We start from the raw sequence: 20,951 nt of genomic DNA, 5'->3' as shown, positions 1-20,951 counted from the left end.
CAGGACAAGGTGTAAAACAAAAGCAAAAAGTTTGGGGGTCTGTAAAATACGGAGGGAAAGTTGCCTAAAATAGCCATCTTTCATAACACTTGTTGTAGGCAATTTCCTGTGGCGTCGCAGTGTTCCTTATTGGGGTCATGAGCCATGGTAGCAGTGGGTAGCCAGAGTCACCGGAATAAAACTGTGTTATTTTGAAATAGTTAATGTCTTACTTCCCTGTCCTGATTAAGTGGTGCTTGCTTTTCGCTTCCATGCAGGTATTTGAGTACAGTCAATGCCATTGGGGTGTGTTTCTCTTGCATTTGACGATGCACAATGACTTGTGTCCATCCTGCACTTCAGCATATGTATGTGCATATATTACACCAACCTGGAGCTTGGTGTAATATAGGCACTTCTCTGCAATGCTACTACAAGCTTAAATGACAGTAGTATCACTATTCATTACTATTGTAGCACACATTAATGTGACAGAACCGGCCCATATAGTTAATGAGACAGTACCAATATGTCTCAGCATGGCATGCATACTATGGATGGGACAGTCCAAGCACTTCTCAATGGGGCTGCTACCGATGAAATGGGATATTAATGGCACTTTGTGCGCGGGGTAGATAAGTTTAACGGGAAGGGCCAATAGACTTTATTGTGAGAGTTCCTGTACTCCTAAACGGGACTGCCACACTTGTAATGGCCAATACAGCATTTCACTGGAGACCTGATATACTTTAAATAGGATCTCCTTAGGAATTTAGCTACTTTCCGAACGGGGCAGTGCTAGCCCTTCTCGGCAAGGCTTCTGAGCTTCTAATGAGACAATATAAGCTTTTTTTTAGCAGGGCCTCTATTCTTCTGATAGACAGTCCTGTAGCAACACTTTGCTTGGTGGTATGTAAACATCCAGGAGGAGTGCAGGCAGCATCTCTCTTCTTACCCACTTCTCTCCACGTGTGTGCAGCAGGGGCAGGCAGTGCAAAGTTCTTGCCCCCTTCCCAATTTTCAGTTTTTTCACAGCCTCCCCTAGCTCAAACATTACCTCTTGGACCCCCAGAGACATATCATCATCATGTTTTTAGACCTTGCTTCTTGCCAGATTCCTCCTGCGTCTCGAGATGTAATAGGCAGTATTTTGTCAAACTCGTGTGCTTCTTGTGGTACTCCTCCTGTACGTGTGCTTCTTGTGACACTCCTCCTATACAACACCAATTTGCTACCGTACTTCAGCGCTAATTTCAGGCAGTTCTGAAATTGGAGGAGTGCCACAAGAATACCCATGCAAAGGTGGAGATAACGAAAGTGCCAGTTGCGAGGTTGGTGTTCAGCCCTTACTAGCAACCGGCTCCCATATTCCGAAAGTGGCGCATTCAGTCCGACTTTGGAAGAATGCGCCACCTTCAGAATACGTGTTAATTACCGAAAATGTGGTTACCACTTTTTATGTAATTTTCGGTAATTAACACCCACTTGAGAATCGGGCCCTGAAGGATGATGGCTGTGTCGGCCCTGCCAGGATGCGTACACATGCCAACCTGTAGGGTGAACTCTAACCTCTGAGGCGAGCACCCAACTCGCAGAGCTATAGCAAAGACCTCGGAGTAAATTAATGACTTCTACACGTCCGCTTTTCATGTCATTTTCACACAGAATCTGCTACTGGAATACACGTTTTTCCGGTTCAATATTGAGCAACTGGAAACGGGGCTCTTAGGCAGTAAAAGGACAATAGGGACCCCGTGACATTAAACTGTTATGTTAAAGGTGTTTAAAAGGCTCGACCAATGAAAGCGCTGTATATGTTTATTTATGTGGAATATGTTTATACATGAGAATTTGAAGGGACTTTTTGTATATTTTTTGCAAAAGTAGTAATTATTTAAAGAACATAATGTTTTCAACTGATTAACTGACTTGCACCCTCTTCTCCATGTTCCACCAGGTGGTCGTGTTACATTTGTGGCTCAACCCAATAACACGACTCCTCAGTTCTTCAAGAAGTTGTCCTTTGGGAAAGGTATTTACTGTTTGTTATTTCTGAAAAAAAAAGCAGCACAACTCTTAATGAGGCCTAAGTCTCTGTGAAGCTTGGTTTTGGCTGACGGACTGGCCACAACACCATTGCAGCCCTGGCCCCTGCAAGCTTTGTTTGTTTCTTCGTACTGATATGTTGTGATTTTGTCAATGTTTCCACTCACATTAAATAATCCAGCTAATTAACACGGCAAAGGGTGAGAGACAACACATCTTCGGGTTCATGCCATGTAAGTGCTCAACCTTAAGAAAGTCCTGTCTAGGTCTAGTGTTAATGCAGCTACAGTATGTGTGTCATAACAATGTGTAATATTTGAAATTAAGAAATTCCATGCAGGTTAGTTGAAAATGAAAAGATCTTAATTCAGCATTGCTTGGATAATGACCTCATACATTCTCAAAATGTGAGGTGGCACAAAAACATTGTAAATTGCCATCATCTACAGATAACTGAAGTTGTTGAAATGGGCAGAAGGAACCATACTCCATGCCGGAATATTGTCAGAACTCCTTGGATCGCCAATACAGCAAACTACATCTCGCGTATTAAAGTTTCGAAGAGAGCAAACCCATACCTGGCACACGATCATGAGTGAACAGCCGCTGATGGGTTCCTCCTTGGGCCAAGATGCGGAGCTGCTCTTTCACGTTTTTGCAAGTTCCCAACCTGATCATGTTATTAGTTTACTCCCTAGGTACCAGCACAGCTATACATACATTGTTTTTTCAGCAGCTGCTACAACCCCTTGCTACAACCTCCTGCCTCTTGTGTCTTGACCCAGGCCACAGGGTCCAGGCACAAAGTGGCTGGGGGCACCCAACACACTCATCACTGTTGCCCACATTGGGCTGGCTAGCGGGGACACGCACCAGCCCGTTTGTTGGTGGGGGCACCCAATACGCACAGTTGCAGGGGTCACACTGCTGAGCCATAAGCATACGGACTGACCAGGTCCTGGAGTCACCCAGGCCATCACCAGATACAGTAGTCAGAGTTGCCCAGCAGGGGCTACAGAACACGAACACAGAGTTGCCCAGCAGAGGCTCCAGAACACGAACACAGAGTTGCCTTGCAGGGGCTCTGCTATGGTAGATAAAGCAGGGACAGCACAGGGGCAGTGTTGCCTCGCAAGGGCACTACCATGGTAGAGGGCCTCACAGGTCTGGCCCTCTCATCGCACAGCAAAAGATGAGACATCAGGCTGGAGTATTGGAGGCTCTAAATGATGAGCGAGAAACCGTTCATCCATTTTATTAACATGGTCACAGCCATGTGACCTATACACGAGCCCTTAGCAGGGACTCCTTGTCCTTAAAGGAGCAGCACATCACACTCCTCATTTTCCATAACGAAACAAAACCAACAACAACAGTCACAAACAATACTACTTGGTCCATTTGAGAATCACTTGGTTGGAGCAAATAATTACTGACACTTGGACTCAAGCAGTTACAAACATAAAACATATACTGAGCATACTGTACATGTTGAGGGGGATGGTCAGGGTTGGTGGGCTGGTGGTGGCACGTTGGTAGTTCAGCCACATATTTTGAGACCCTTTATTGACCTGGGGTGAGTGGAACATCATCCACTGAATGACACCATTGTCAGCTGCTGGCACCATATAAAGCAGGCCGACACATGCAGGAGCACAGTCTCACATAACCATTTCAACTGGGACCACTTTGAGCACATACATGACATGCATGCACACAGCATCAAAATGCATGTTACTGAGTCCACTCCAAGCATCATCGGAGTTGAGTTGCACATGCATCAGCTCACGTCAGTCAAACTCACAGTTCCGGGGCAGTTGATGGCACGGTTGCCGTGCTGGCAAAGCCGCACCTGGGGGCACCAGGGGCCACATCGGCCTAGTCCAGTTTGGGCAGGCAGCAGCACAGTACTGATGGCAGGTTGACAGGCCACTCATTTCACTCCCCGTTCCAGGCAGGGGCTATTGGCGGGACACTGCTGATAGCAGACGGCACACAAACACTCGGAAGAGCTGCAACCCTCTTCTGCTCTTTCTCTTCTCCATTCCATTTTATCCTTGTACTGTCATCGCCCACAGGCCTGGGATTTTCCAAAGGGACATTTGCATTTGCCTCACATAGGGCTGACACAGAGCTCTTCATTGCTTTCACTACTCGGTCAGCCCTGGATATTCCGGAGGCTCATTTGAATACATTTTTTCCAGACGTGGAGCTACCACACAGTTAACCGCCGATTGGGCCCGAGATCTGGAGGGTCCCAATTGATTCGACATTTGCAGCGCCCCTCATGGAGCGCTTTTCTGACACAGAGCCATTAATGTTTGCCCGGTATCGAGATGTGCAGGAACATGGGAAGCCTCCTCATTCATTATGTACAGCTCTGACATGGAGGATTTCCTTTTCACCCCACTCGCCCCGGGATCGATCTTTGACACAGCAGGGCCCCTAGCAGGGGCACTAACATGGTAGAGGCCAGGGGTGTTGCTAGGGGGGTGCTAAGAGGGCTATAGCCCCTGATCTTTTGGTTGAAGCCCCGGATAGAATCTCAGGAGCTACAGCCAAAAGACTAGCTAGCCCCCAGTCCCAACAGTTCCGACATCAGCTTAGCCCCAGGTCTTTTCCAGACCTAGCAACTCCCCTGGTAGAGGCCCTCACAGGTCAGGCCCTGTGCCTGTACATGCAGCGCCAGCACCGCACTGCAAAAGACGAGACGTCAGGCTGGAGTAATGGTGGTTCTAACTGATGAGCGGGAAACCGCTCATCCTTTTCATTAACATGGTCACAGTCATGTGACATTTGCACGAGCCGTTGGCAGGGATTCGTTGTCCTTAAAGGGGCAGCACATCCCACTGCCGATCACTCCTCACCTCTTCAACATAAGGCTCTGGGGCAGTTTCAATTAAATGAAGCTGCAAAACTCGGTGGCGAATGGTAAATGTTTTCATTGCAGGGGTGTAAAGATGGAGCCCAAACCAACCAAATAGGATTCGGGGGCGGGGGAGGATCTCCCAAACACCCCCAACCTCCATGGGAAATGGGTAAATAGTCACACAGTTTACAATTAGTTTGGTTTGGCATACAATCAAAACATCCAAAAGATTCCACGCAACATCAGCACACAGGACACGTTTTCAACAAGTTTTCTTGATGACTTTGCCCACAGGATATGCCAATATCATGCCTTTTTAAGACATATTTTCATGTTGGCTTTGATCTTGCATGGCCATTGTGGATATACCAATATATGGCCGTATTTAAGCATATGAACATTCTCATGTTTGTTTTTTAAATGTATTTTATTGTTTTAAAAGTGGACCGAGCTCGAGTGTGGCGGAGTGCTGTACAGAGCAGGGTTAGCCAGCGTTTTGGGCTAGTATCTTTTAACAGTAGCACAGTACTGTTAGTTTAAGTCTGTGTGCCGTTTAGGATTAGTTCTTGGCCAGGTGTTTTTGAAAAGGCCACGTTTGAGAGATTTGCGAAAATTGAGAATTGTGGGAGGCATTCCGATCTGTTAATGGGATAGAGTCCCAGAGGGTGTGTGTGTGAATTGTTTGCTTGTCCTCTCTTTGTGGACCAGCTGTGATTAGAGCTGGTTGGTCGATTTCATGCATGAGGAGTGTGCGCCACCAGATATGTTTAGCTTAGCCTCGAGGTATTCTGGTGTGTTACTCATGACTGCTTTATAAGTGATACATGCAGCCTTGAATAGTATCCTGGCCTGGAGAGGAAGCAAATGTAGTTAGCATAGGATGGGTTTGATTCAGTAAAATTTCTGTGCACCTGTAATAAGCTGTGCTCTAGTGTGGTGGACTGCTTTTAGGGGAGACAAGTGAACAGCTGGGAGCCACGTCAGGAGGGCATTTCCCCCCCTGTCGATGTGCGAGACCACAAGGGCCGGCACAACTTTGCAGAATCCCTGCGGTGGGATGAAGGGATTGATTTTGCAAAGGGTGGACATTTGAAGCCAGGCAGTTTGGGCCTTCTGTTTCTGGAAGAACAGGTTGATGTCAATGGTGAAGTCTAAGGATTTTGCTGATCTGAGAGTTGAAGATAAAATCCCTCTAGCACAAATTATTGAGCCATTGTTGCACAAGTTGTAGTTTAGCAGGAGGACTGATGAGGATGAATTTGGTCTTGGATCAGTTACATTTGCCATAGGCAGTCAACATCCAGGATTGGATGATGGCTAGGTAATCGCGGAGGCGACTGATGTCCTGGGGGCTTTTTACTCTCATGTAGCACTGAGTATCGTTCGCGTATTCGTGGATGTCTATATCAGGATCTTTGAGGCGTGTGCTCAGAGGCTCCATGTAAAGGTTAAAAAGGATTGGTGAGAGAATTGAGCCTTGGGGGAAAGAGAGCCGGTTAGAATACAACATGTCTACCCGAAAGGTAGGAGATAAACCAATTCAGGACAGTGCCAGAGAATCCCATCCTGTCAGTGAGGGAGAGGAGGATGCCGTGATCAACTGTGTCGAATGTAGCTGAGAGGTCAAGGAGGATGAGGAGGCATGAGTACCTCTTACCCATGATTTGGAGGGCATCATCCACCTCCTGGATGGTGGGTGTCTCCAGGCTGCATTTGGGGTAGAACCCTGACTGATAGTAGTTTAGGAGGTGTAGTTGTTCAGTTTTTGCAAGTAGTTTTGTAGCTACTACTTTCACCAAGGTTTTGCCAATAAATGGGACATGGGGAAGGGGTCAGTAGTTTGCCAGGCCGTCAAAGTTTCTCTAGAGCTCTGACAATTTTTTTGTGGCAAGTTCGGGGTTGTACCAAGGGGTGGATAGTTTGGTCTTATTGCGGATGGTTTTTAGGGGGCATAAGTATCCACCACTTTCATTCATAGCAGTGCTGGTGAATGATTCTAGGAGGACAGAGACATTACCTGTGGTTAGGAAGTCTGTGAATTTTGCTTCTAACTCCTTGACAGGGAAGGTTTCGAATGAGCTTGCTGAATGATGGGGCATTTAGCCTAACCTTTATGGGCCATGGTTGAGTGGGTGACCAGCAGTGGGATGGCAGCTTGGTCAGCCTAATCGAGTGGAATAGGGTCTGGACAGGTGCTGAGGGGGAATGAAGTAAAGACTAAGTCCAGTATGTTGCCTTTGTTGTGCATGGGGGAGAGCACAATTTACTTAAGGTCCATCAATCCGGTCAGTATGAAAAGCCTGTTTTGAGTGTTGTCTGCGTGAGACCTGGGACTTTAAAATCTCCAAAAAAGACATTATTAGTTTGTGCTAATTTTGCAGAGGAGAGTAAGTTGGAGATGTCATAAATGAAAGTCACTCTTTTGAGTTGGTCTGTAGATGAGGTGGAAAGTGATGGATTCCTTGTGAGCTAAAGGGAACCAGCAAACAAGTGATTTGAATGAGCTTGTTCTGGGAGAGCAGATGATGGAGCATGTCCAATTGCTCCTGTGGATGATTGTCACTAATCCTCCTGCCCTTCCTGGCTGGACAGCATGGTGGATGCAGTAGCCTGAGAGTACGAAAACATTGAAAACATGGGGCGGCGGGAGGTGGGGGGGGGGTTGTAAACCATGTTTCTGTTATGAAGAGGGCATCAAGGTTGTTGTATAAGATGAGGTCAGTGATCTCTGCGGTGTTAGCGACTGCTGGGTAAACATTGATCAGCATGAGGGGGCACGCACATGTGGTCCATTGGTGCTTGATGGGCTCAAAGGTGATATTGATGAGATTTGCTTGGGTACTTTGCTGGGGCAGCCCAGGGCATTTGACCATTCGAACCCTAGTGAGGGTGGGGCTAGGCAGTGGAGAGAAGAGACACATGTTGTGAGTACTAGTAGTAGCGACTACTTTGTTGGTAAAATGCAGGATAGCTGGTCTGGCCCTTGGCCCTATCAGTCCCAAGCAGGTACAAAGAGGTGAGGTCTTGTCTTTGTCCATCCTTTGCTGAGGATGCCCGCAATGAGGACGCCTAAGGAGAACTGGAGAAATCGTCGGGGGGCGAAGCAGCTGAGTGGCAGGACCTGGTCACCTGACCAGCAGCCTCCTCAATGCTACATGCCAACTGGAGCTGGCCTGGAGTCCTTATTTAGCTGCCTGAAAGGCACGAAACCAGGTGTTGGGCAGATAGATGAGTGGTAGGGCCTGGTTGCGTGACCAGTGGACTCTTCAGTGCTGTCTGCCTGGAGCAGGCCTGGAATCATTAACTAGCTGCCTGGAAGACACAAATCCTGGTGGTGGGCGGAGAGTTGAGTGGTAGGGTCTGATGGTCACATGACTGGTGGATTCTTCAATGCTTCCTGGAAGCCATGAATTCTGGTGGTGGGCGGAACATCTGAGGGAAGGGCCTGGTCACATGACCATCAACCTCCTCAATGCTGACTGTCTAGAGCTGGAGTGGAATCCTTAACTATCTCTCTGGAATGTGTGAATCCTGGTGGTGGATGGAACAGCCAAGTGGCAGGTCCTGAGCACATGACCAGCAGCCTTCTCAAGGTTGTCCACAATGCCAATAACAATTGCCATGCTAATGTTAGGAAACAGGCTCTCACTGGTTTCACCAAAGTAGTCCAATATGGCAAAATAAAAGCACTCATCATGCTGGCTGTGCCACAATGCTACACCACTGTATGAAAATACGTCCACACTGGTTGCATCAGTGCAAGGCAGTGTACTGTGAAGAATCCTACAAGTCCCTCACTGAAACCGTGCCTAAAGTCTCCTCCGAGGTGGCCAGGGATAGGCAGACGCTTCCTGATCCTGATCTTGGGGCTGGTGTACTGTGGGAGGGTCACATGGGAGGAGACAAGGCCAGGAGGTGAGGATATCCCATGGAGTGAGACACGGTATGTGTCCTTTGAAGGGGAACATCTTTCCAAATTGCCAAAACAGGTAATGTTCTATTGTCATTGTAATGTCCCTGAAGCACATTTTAAAATATGTGGCTCAGGGCATAAGTACTAAACAACCTTAACAAGCCTTACTCACAGACAGACCCTTCAAAGTATTTCAGGATAAACATCTTCCTTACTCCCAAAGGTATAATGGAAAGGAATCTAGAAGTATTGACTTTAATAGACTGTCTCCGTCTATAACTACAAGTTTTAATGCTTTATTCTTAAATAACTTTAAGGGAACTAAATCTACCCTTAAAAATCAGAAGTTATTTAAAAGAACTAATTTTGTTGTTGGGGACTACAAGTGCCATGATCCCACAAGTCCTGGGACGAGGAAGAAGGCTGAAGAGGCATGCAGTAGATAGGCAATTGAGCCAAACAGCCCACAACCAAAGGAACCTGGGAGGCATAAAAGGCCCCCCTCAGGTGAAGGCAATTTGAAGGAGCCAGAACTGTGACTGGAGAGCAAGTTATAGCAGTAGAGTCATAAGGAAGAATGCACAAAGCTGGCAAACCAAGCAGAAGTGGGAGAACCGCAGGGACGCTGGAGCGTGGATTTCACCTGCTTGTTTTGAGAGGGTCCTGTTCCTCCAAACTCTGGAGTGCAGAGGCTGCTCAGCAGAAGGCATGCAGAAGCGCAGTCTTTCCCCATGTGAACCTGATTGCTGTGGTTGCCGTGCAGATAACGTGTCAGAGACCGAAGCGAGAAGCTGTTGAGCGAGTGGGGCTCCTTAAACATGTACCTTCAGCGAGTAAGGGTGTGGGTTGCCGTGAAGCCAGAAGCAGTGGAGGTTGTGGCAGAAGTCGTGGAAGTTGTGCGACGGTCAGAACAAGGATTTCAGAAGCCGGTGGGTGAAACCTGGCATTCTGATTCCTTGCACAAGCACTTCCGGCAACAGTATTCAGTTTCCTATACACTTGCGTATAGTTAGAAGCAAGCTGAAGTTGTTAGTTGAAGCTTTAATAAGCCAACAATGGAAAAGTAGCACTAGTGTGTATTGGATAATTCCTTTTTACTTGTGTCAACAGCAAATGCTGCTAAAACCTATTGTTCAGTACTTAAAGACTGAAAACCTTGTGAAGAAGTGGTTGTGTGTCTCTTAAGTAGGGTGAGCGTTGCAAAGACCATTACTGAATACTGAACATTGATAAAACCATTGTTGTAGTCTTTAACCTTTGAAAACTGTATCAACATGTATCAACAACTGATCGTGTGTGCCTAATTGTGATTCCCAAAGGAAGACTGAACTCTATCCTCCACTAAGGCATATTTTTTCTATCCACAATTGAAGAGAAAAATAAGCATAGTTACAATTGAAGAGCAAGCATTGTCCTAGCCAAGAGTGTCCCCATACTAAGAGTAAAAGCAACCCTTTCTCAGAGCCAACAGCAATATAACTATTTTTGTAAACTCAATAACAGTCCAACTTTGCCTAAAATACAATTGTGCAAGCATTACTGTACGAATCAAGGCCCGAACCAGGTTGGATTTTCGCTGAATTAGACTTTATTCATATAACTTTAACCAAAATAAATTATAGTCCATTAACTCCTTGAGAGTTACTTCACTCTCAGGCAGCCTTCAAAGGACGTAACTTAGTACTCCTAAGCCTCCTTTATGTCCAGATAGGCCCACCAGTCATTCCTTCTCTACTCGTCCTCTCCGTATGACTAGAAAAAGCAACAACATAGAGTAGATCAGTTCTCGGGCTTTTATTTGATGTGAGTGACTTGCTTCCCCCCAATGGGAACCTTACCTGTCTATCGGGCTTCCCATTGGTTGATTCAGCCATGTCCCGCCTCCTTTAAAGGCTGCCGTCTGTTTCCATAGCACCAGGTTCACCCGCTTGTCAGGAGAGACCCGTTCCCAGTCCTGTCCGTCCCGTGAGGCCCCCCATTTGGAAGACTTTGGCAACTGTCCTCGCTTCTGCCATGTGGGCCAACACATCCCAGCCTCTGTAGAGAGGGCTGCCTTGCCGAGCAAGCCGTCTCTCCCTCAGTGTCTTTCCTGGCGGCGAGAGAAGTTCGGCGGTCTGCATGGATCTGCGCTCCGCGGCTGCCCGCGTCTCCCGCAGGTTCATTGCCACCAGCCCGGACGCCGGGCTACAAACCTCGACGCCGGTCTCGGCGAATCCAGGTAAGGACAGGTGGGATGTGGTTGTACTTTCCGCCTTGCGGCCAACTGCCACAACCCCATGGTGTCCCGCTACCCCTTCCACTTCGGGTGCCACCTCACAATTACCTAAAGCCAAGCGAGTGGCACCAAGGCTTTTGGGTAATTGTTAGGACTAATAGTTGGCAGAAGGTGAAAGCAAAGTTGGGGAAGGGAAATTGGCTGTTTGTAAAGTTTATTTCAAAGTTGACACAACCTATATTGCCAAAAGACTGTGAAAGGAAGCAATAAGTGGGTCATAAAGGCAAACCTAAGTTGTTATTGTGGCAGACAGACAAGAAAGGCAAAGAGGCTGCCTCTTTAGAAGATAAATATTCAGAGCAAGAGTACCTTGCCTACTTGAAGGTGTTGAAGTGCTTGTAAGTGAATTTTGCCAGAACTGTCTTGAAGTCCCAATTTACTGAAGCTGTGGTAGTAGTCCAGAGTACTGAAGCTGTGGTAGTATATTTGGTTGTCAGTAGATGCAACATTGCAGTAGGTTAAACAAAGTGGATAACTGTGAGGCAAAGGAGACTGTTCTCATGGTAAACTTGAGTAGAAGTGAAGTTGTTGAAGTGGAAGTTGCGGCACTGTGAAATCATCCTGACAAATATACCTATTGTGGATTCTAATTCTGTAACTAAAGACATTCCAATGGTTTACAAAGAATTGTGTTTCATGGACTGTGATAGTAGTTACATTTCTTTTTAAACTGTGGTATGTCTTCTGGATTGCTGGAAGTGGTGACAAAGCATTGTGTCCAGGATTACCATTGGTACTATTTGCACCAAGGAGAAAAGATTTGCTGTTGTTGGAACTTTGGTTAACAAAACTTTTTTTAGACATTGAAACATCAAGAACTGATTACAGACTGTCTTATCTACAAGGATGTTCTTATTTCTCCTTTCTGGTTAAACATTGAAGAAGCATTCATTTTGAATCCTGGGGAAGGGAATCCACCCAGGTTACTGAGAGGTTATCAGGAAACTGTGAATGTTGTTTATTATGTGAATTGCCATAGCGTGAGGGCCAGACATCCTGTATTAGTGTTTCCCTTTAGCTTTGGTTAGGCAGGGAAATCCTCCATAGATTGGGGATACTGAAGCATTTATACTTTATTTGTTTCTTAATAAAAATGGCATCCTTTGAACAATCATCAAACAATTGTCTGCCTTGCATTTCCGACTCCTCACAGTGCTCACCTAGGAACACTCATGTTGGCTTTGCTCACTTAATGCCAGTAGAAAATCCTATGCCTGTATAAGAAAGCATGACTATACTCGAAGAACCTAAGAACACTCAGGTTAGCTTTGCCCATATGATGGCAATAAAAAATGCCATGCCAATAAACAAATAAATGCTGGTACTGATAACACCAATTTAGGGTAGTAAGCCCTCCTCATGTTGGCTTTGCTTATATAATGCCACTAAAAATGCCATTACACAATAAGAAAACATGGCATTCATTGCTGTACCAATACAGGCACATATAACCATTAATCATGTTGGCTTTGGCCACATAATTAGTCAAAAATCCCATGACGCCATAAAAAACATGTTCAGATTTGCTGCACCAAGGTAGACCAGCCTACCCACTTAATAACATTCATCATATTGGCTTTGTCCATCCATATAATGGCAGTAGAAAATGCCAGGACCCTGTAAGAAAGCATGTCTATAATACCTGCACTAACAAAGGCCAGTGTTGCTACGTATGAACACTCATCATGTGGATTTGTGCATAATGCGAGTAGAAATGCTGTCTTGGGCTGGTGTCTGTTACCTCCTCAAGCCCGCCAATGGACCAATGGGAAGATGAAACAGAGCCGCTCTAAAACAAGTTCTTTTGGTGTAGTAAGTGAAACGATGCCACTTGCACAGAATTACAATTTCAGACCCAGAGCGATTAAGCAAACAAATCATGATTACTATATGCAACGATTTAGGGGAAGGTGAGTGAACAAGAGGTAGATTTAACACAAATAGAGTTTCACGTTCCTTTAGTTTGCACACTCTGTAGGCTCTGTAATCGTGTCTTCACACCTTTCAGCGTATAGGGGAAAAGCTTCCGTGAACGCCTGACTGCGCTCTCCTGTTAACCGCTCTCGGTTGTTTTTGGCAGAGGTGCGGAACTACAATACGGGAGGTGGGATGTGTCCAGTGATCTGCATGATTCCTTGCGGGCTTGGCTTTTTCCATCTAATTTGAGAACATCATCCTCTTTTATACTCTTCTTGCTCTTTCATCTGAGATTGTGTAATGTCTAGACGCTGGGCAGAAACCAAAGCACGCTGACCGGAATTTCTCTCCCAGTCAGTCACGGACGATTAACAAGATATGTTCCAAGAATTACATGTTAATGTTAAATGATATTTGTAAAACGCACTATCACCACTGGAGTGGTCCCCTGGTGCTCTGGCAGTTCTGAAGGAAAGTAGGGTTGGGGGGAGGTTAGTGGGGATGAGCTGGAGAAGTGCAAGAGAGCAGTGATGTGCTGTTGGGGGCCTCAGCCCGGAATTCTGTTGGCTGGGCTTGGGGTGTTATACTTTCGGAAGATGTTGTGTGCTGTTGTACGGGTCTTTGTGCACTTTGTTTTGTTGTTGTAGTGTAGCAAAGTTTGTGCGGATTGTTGTGTTGTACGTTTGTGGTTGTGTTTGGTTAGAATTTGAGAGGTCTATGGAGAGGGTGCAGTTGTTAGTGGGGTGGTTAGTTAGCTTTCCTGTCTTGAAGTGAGGTCTGAATTTCCGTATTTCTAATTGGGTGGGGTGTGTGGGCGTCTCTGTGTCTACGTCCAGCTCAGGGGCTGTACAACACTCACGGTCCCTTTCCAGTATGGGATCTGTTCATATGCATAACCTTGCCCAAGTTGGGCAACCGGCTGCCTACGTGGCCCCTGTTTGTATGCGGGGCTGGCAGGTATTTGTGCGTCCCTTGCAGTCTAGCCCAGAAAGCTTTCCTTATCTAGTACGAGGGTGACATTGGTAGGCCCAGGTTTACTCCCTCCATGTGTTGAGACCTGCTCAGGATTCATCATCTTATTCGGTTGCTCATTCATGTTACCGCTCCTTCCCCCTTTGGTATGTCGCAATGCTAACGGTTGTACTTATGTCCAGGGGCAGCATCTGCTTTCATTCACAACTCTTTGGTCCATGCCCCTGCCATTATCCACAGCTTAATTTGTGTGGCAAGTGCTAATGTTTACCCAACTTTATACAGGTATGAATTATAGTAGCATTTATCGAGCGGCTGATGGTTGTTCGCTGGAAGTTGGCTAGGGACGCTGGATTCTGTCCTTATGGGTGTCACCTCTCTTGTTGTAGTGAGAGTTTCTTTATTCGGTTCTAGATGTTGTCATTGTCGTCCTAGAATTGTTTGCTGGGAGTTGGCTAGGGATACTGGATTCTGTCCTTATGGGTGTCGCTTGTGTCCTATTAGATATAGTGTTGTCTGTCTTGTTGCAGTAATAGTTTCTTTATTTGATTCTAGATGTTGTCGTCATCCTAGATTTGTCATCCCTTTCATTGTGTTTCTTGTTTGGTGGTTTTGTTTTTTCAATTTGCATCTGTGATGTTGAAGAGCCAGATTTGTATTAATTTCCTGAATTGTAGGTGGTCTTTAGTGTTTCTTATTTCTTTTGGGATGCTGTTCCAGGTTTTTGCGGCTAAGTGGGAGAAGGAGGAGCCCCCAAGTTTTTTCTTAAGGTATGGTTTTTCTTCCAGATGTATTTCGTTGCTTGATCTGAGGAGTCTTGTTGGCTTGTAGATTGTTAGTTTCTTTTGCAGGAACTCAGCTCCTTGTCCGCTGATTGCCATGTGTGCTATGCACCTTGTTTTTAAGGTGATTTGATGTTTGACTCGGAGCCAGTGCAGTGTTTTTAGAGCCAAACATGTAAATAATAACTTGGCAAAGGTGCACAGTTCATCTTCACTGGCCAGCGCGGAGCTTGCTAACTCAGTGGTTTCTCCTAAACAGCTCCTACAGCTGAGAATCTCAAGCACACAGACATATTTCACTCGTCTTTTAGCTGTTTCAATCAAGAACTCTTTTCCCACGTGATGGCTGTTTCATGCCAGCTACAAACGGCATGACACTTTAAGAAAACATGTTCATACAGGCTTCATCAGGTATCTCCACCCCCCACAACATAAGACCACTTATCCTGTTTGCTATTCCCAGAATTGCAGCTAATGGTTTGCCAGTGTACATGACAATACTGGTGCACAAATGTACCTCCCTCCCCAAAATGAGTTTGCTCTCCCCCTGGCCTTAATGTACAGACACACATTCTCATTCATACCTACTCATGCACACACACCGCTAACAAACCTACACAGTCACACTTCTCTCTCATTCACTCACAATTGTACCCAAAGAGTACAACATCCACACTGAACTCTCATATATATATATATATATATATATATATATATATATAATCACTCAAAAAAACCTTTGTTAACGGGACATTATGGTTAAGTTGCACTACCAAAAACCTGTACACTTCACTAAAAAACGTTTTCAAATGTGCCATTATGGTTCAAAGTAAAACCGAAAACCCCCTGAAATTCACCAGTTATGGTTGGCTAGGCACCGACACCTGCCATCACCACTATACACTGCTAACACTAACATCCAGGACATGAAAAATGGCATCACAAATGTCATTGATGACAACGATATCACATGTGTAGCCCCTTTGTTTTTCTTCTCTGCCATATATATATATTTCAGTAATAAAACTTTGTAGAAGGGACGTTATGGATCAAAGTAAAACCGAAAAACCCTTGACATTGCCTAGTTATGGTAAGCTAAGCAACCATAGCTCACACCACCTACGTCCATTGCTAAGACTAACAACCAGGACATCAAAGATGACATCACATATGTATATATATATGGCAGGTGTGGGTGCTTGGCCAACTATGACTGGCGGATTTCAGGGGTTTTTCGGTTTTACTTTGAACCACAATGGCACATTTGAAAAAGTTTTTTAGTGAAGTGTACAGGTTTTGGTAGTCCAACTTAACCATAACGTCCCGTTAACAAAGTTTTTTTTTGAGTGAATTTTACAGGTTTTTAGTAGGTCAATGAAGTATAATGTCTTGGTAATAAAAAAATGTTGTACTGAATACCAGAGATTTTCAGTAGGGCAACGTAACCATAACGTGCCTTTAGCAGGGGTCATTTGCTAAACAGTATAAACTTGCAAAGAAGCCACATGACAACATACGGGCATACAGCATGGTAACATGTCCCAGAATCAGTACACACTTAATAGTAAGATATATTCCTCGTGGACAGTGTGGAAATATATTTGGTATTGATGTAGGAATGTCCACCTTCAACATTTCCCTTACACAACGCCAACACATATTGGTATGCAGCGATGTTCCAGAATCAGTACACACTTAACAGTAAGATGTATGCCTCGTGGACAGTGTGGAAATAGATTTTATAGTGATGTAGGTACGTGCACCTTCAACATTTCCCTTACAGAACGCCAACACGTATTGGTATGCAGCAATTACCAATGCAGTACACATTATATATCCTTAGCTAAAGTTGTACTTATCTGAAAGTGACATCAGCTAAAGGCATCCATCCTCCCGAAGAAACAGTAGCATTGCTGTGATGAAGAAGCATGGGAAACAGTGTTGCTACCTTACAAATAACAAACGCACAAAATTTGACGCCGTACATGTACCCACCCATATTACCGTTTGTTGCCTCTTTGCTCATTGCCGTTTGCAAATTGCCTTATTACCTGCCATACCAAAAAATAAAGTCACCCGTAAACAAAGTTAATAATGCGTTAAGAACGACCTTTCACAGTGTAAAAATGTTGTTTTTTAAAAAATTGCATGCACTTCAAGTACTGCATATCGCTCAGTAAAATACATAGTATGTGACGTGACAGAGGACATGTAAATAAACATACAGCAACGTACAACCTAATAACTTACATTTCAAAATAATTGACTGGACTGTAAAAGAAAACGTAAACATTTTAGAGTTCCTAAAGTAGGTTTATTTAACAACAAACTGTCAGAGACCATCGGAATAATCCCATTTTCAATGCAATGATAACAAAGGTTGTAAGGGCGACATTGCAAATGTTAATGAAGAGGAACACGTTGCTTTTTTCCCATACAAACATTTTCCTTCCTATAGAAACTGCAACTGCACCATAGCAACACACTAACGTGCCTGTCTAATATGCTGCAGTGCTTGAGGGCAGGACATAGACATTTTGATATATGTCCAGATACATTTAAATGTATGTGTGTACATTTGCTTATAACGCCACTGCTTATAACGTCGTTCCTGGGTGCATGACCTCTGGCCATGCACCCAAAACTGTACACACTCCCCAGAACCATCTAACTGCAAAGCTATAGTATGGGTGTATGCATTGCTGTAGTATGATGTGGTGGTTTGGGACAGGGCCTAGAGGTTTAGGAGTATGACGTACGGCCTAAGGCCTGCAGCCATTCAACCAAAACTCTACATCCTGCCCACAACCACCTAAGTGATGTGCGGAACTACGGTTGTATCGGTAGATGTGGTATGCTTCTCTTGTTCTGGCCAGAGGCTAGACTCCTAGCTATATGTCCATAGATATTGCAATGTGTGGGTGTGCAGTGTCCTATATCTGCAGTGCTTATAACTTTGTTCTTCGGTGCATGGCCATGCACCCAAGACTGAACACACTCCCCATAACCATGTAATCGGTAATCAATACTACAGGTGTATCCATTGCTTTGAAATGCTGCGGTGGTTGTGGCCAGTGCCTAGAGTCTTGGAAGTATGGACTTCGTCCTACGGCCATGCATCCAAGACTCTAGGCCCTGGCCACAACCACCGCAGCATGTCACACCCATGGCAGCGTACTAATCAATAGCACACCCATGGTAAAAAAAAATGTAATAACGACATGTACTCAATTACAATGGTCGCTAACACCACGCGTGCCCTTACAACAGTTTCAAGGTGCCTGTACTGAGCACGCACTGAAATAGTACCCTTAGAAGACCCATAATTTTCCACAGGTACAAACATCCCGAACAGGGTGGGCATATAGAATACATCAATTACACCTGCCCTCCAAACAAGTACAGTTTTTCACCCATCTCTCACTCTCTGAACCTCCCCAAGCACTGTAGGAGATCAAAATAGTTTCCTAAACAGCATTTTGCATGGAAAATCCATCATTAACACTTGCCGCCCAAACAAGTACATGTTTTAACCTATCTCTTACTCTGTGAACCTCCCCACGCACTGTAAGAGAGCAAAACAGTTTCCAAAACAACTTTTCGCCTCTGGTGGCGACCGCGCTGTGGTCGGATCCAAGATGTTTGGCGCATCCACACATTCTGACGCACATCACGGCTCGCTGCAGCCAATCGGCGAAGGCGTTGCGTGTCCGCGGTCATGACGCCACCCCCCTGCCCAATCGGTATCTTGTCCGCGGAGCGAACAGGGAAGTGTGACCGCGGAGCGGACATAGATATCACTAATTTTTTTAGGCATATTCTTTGGTCGTTTTAAAGGAAACTACTGGACAGATTGTCACCAAATTTACAAAAGCACGCTTTTGGGACCAAGCCCCTGCCGCAAATTTGGTAAAAATCCTTCCAACTGTTTGACCTGTAGGCATGCGCAAAGTTTTTCCCCCATTCAGTTTATGGGAAAAAAAGATGTTTTGGGACACCCCCCCATAACTTTTGCCCCCCTGCACCAAACATCACCAGACTTTGCAAAAAAAATCAGAGTGCCCCATGTACTTTTTTTTTTGCAAAGTTTGGTGAGGATTCACATCCACGTGCACACTTATAAACTACAATAAGAACATCACACTCATCTCATTCACATGGGCACTAAGGCAGGCATGTCCCTTAACCACTTCTATCTACGCATAGCATTTATACACGCAACCGTAAACAAAGGACGCTTTTTGTACCTGTATGCACGGGCTCAAGTTGCAGACTCCTGACAAACACCTGCACAATGGCCCCCCGCCTGCTGAGCACACAACAAACAGGAACCAGGAATGATGGCTAGCTTCCTGGCTCCTAACATGTCCCTTGGAGTGCGAGTACCACCATATTGCCGCCCTGTGCCATACTATTGCACGGAGAGTTGCTGAAGTGCCCCGCACATCAGCCTGCCTTAACCCAGCTTGGAAACTGATAGGCTGCGCAAGGCAGGGAGAGCAAAACGCTCATCCCCACATGGCCTATTGGGTATGCACAAGGGGTACTGTACTTTAGTGACACTGAAACTCGCCCAGGACTGCGCTCACAGCCAAGGAGGCGCTCAGGTTCCATAATGGGTGGTGGGTTGGAGCTAAAACAGAAGTCCCATTCCTGGGATTCCCAGATACTGCTAATGTTGCCAAATCAGCAATCACATGCCTGGGATTCACAAATCCTGCTATCAGTGCTTGAATCCCTGACACTCACTGATGATTGGCTGCTGTCCAAATCAACTGTTCCATGGGATGGGCGCGTTGCCCTTGAGCTACATCTCTCATGTCCTGGAATGCTTATTGCATTTGATACATTCAAATAACGTGCCATAAAGTGTTGAAAAGAATAATGGGAAGAAAAAAAGGAAATGTAATAAATGCAAGGAACTAAAATAGATGCCACCCCCCAAACGACAATAATGGACAGTAATGTTGGGCTGTACATCAACAACTAACTAGCACTGCCAACAATACATTGAAAGCAATCCAAACCCTTGCCTCAGTGTTTGTGGGCTATTTTAAAATGCACAAAAGCACATTTCTCGTAGAAAATATACGCAGGAGGGTACAGTTCAGCTCAAAATGCACAGCAAAAATCCTACATGTAATTACAGGAAGAATGTGCATTGCTTGTCCTTATTTGCCTGCCTCCATTTTCTGCACCTGTTTACTCATTAGAAGGTAGGGGTTAGGCCAGTTCCTTAGGATGAAGGAAGTAAATGGGGAGATTGGAAAACAGAGGCACATTTCATGTCCGTAGTCCTTTAACCCATTTCAAATGTTTTTATTGCAGGGAAAAGAACCTCTAGTGTGCGCGGCCAGGATAACAGAGGTAAGGCTGGCTGTGTGTGCAGGTTAATGACCAGATGTCCAGAGTCCATTTGTAACACTCTTACCACGTGCAGACTATTCTGCCATGGTCACGTGCAAGCATCCCCATTTTACATCTATTCTCTGAAATGTTCTCCCTAAAAAGTCTCGCTAAATTAAATTTTTGCATCCAATTTAAGGGTAATTAGTGCCTTGTAGACAATTGTTGTGAGTTGTGTGGTTATTTGCCTGGTTGGATGTTTAGCAGGAGACAAAACAGACTTTAAAAACATAAATAAGACATTTTGTGTGATTTTTTTGGGGGTATGTAAGGGGAACCAAGATGGCGTCCCTTTTTATGCAGCTTTCGGGCCTAATTCACCAAGCTATTTTCAATCAGATTTACCCACTGAAAAAACACTTTGTGAATCAGGCCCTTCGTCTATGCAAAAAGGTCGAGGGTTCTTTTAACGCGGACGTGATTTCAATTAGAAGAACTGTATTGCACCTTGGAAAACATTTGGTAATTTGTATTAATCTTTTCACAACATTTTCAGTATGATTGTCTCTTTGGGCACTGAGCCTTCTGTCTACCAATCGTGCATACAGTCAGTGTGCAATGCAGACTGGATCATTCATGTTATAATAGTGAATATTGCACATTGCTGCAACGCTTTGCTGCTTTTCATAAAACTCGCACAACTCTTTGCCGACCGAGGCTCGGTATTTGTGCTATAATATGAATTTGTGGACATTTGTAGTTGCACAGGACGACCATGTATTTGCGAAAGGAAGCTGGCTCTCAACTTGTCTCTACTATGAGCCTCTTGAACTCCTACCATTTATCTCCCAT

The 20,951-nt window shown here is 45.1% G+C and overlaps 1 protein-coding gene across 2 annotated transcripts in view; it reads left to right on the top strand.

The window, feature by feature from the left end:
- The window catches only part of LOC138491514 (kyphoscoliosis peptidase-like), a 336,578-nt gene that overhangs the window by 210,618 nt on the left and 105,009 nt on the right, over window positions 1–20,951 (top strand). For both annotated transcript variants that reach the window (XM_069618052.1, XM_069618051.1), the window contains 2 exons: window positions 1,937–2,011; window positions 20,082–20,120. In XM_069618052.1, coding sequence (XP_069474153.1) covers window positions 1,937–2,011; window positions 20,082–20,120 — 114 coding nt within the window. The remainder of the gene's footprint in view (window positions 1–1,936; window positions 2,012–20,081; window positions 20,121–20,951) is intronic.

The sequence above is a fragment of the Ambystoma mexicanum genome, chromosome 10 (genome assembly GCF_040938575.1).
Source record: "Ambystoma mexicanum isolate Mex_15411 chromosome 10, UKY_AmexF1_1, whole genome shotgun sequence".
Lineage (NCBI taxonomy): Eukaryota > Metazoa > Chordata > Amphibia > Caudata > Ambystomatidae > Ambystoma > Ambystoma mexicanum.
This window is presented reverse-complemented; position numbering and strand designations above follow the sequence as displayed.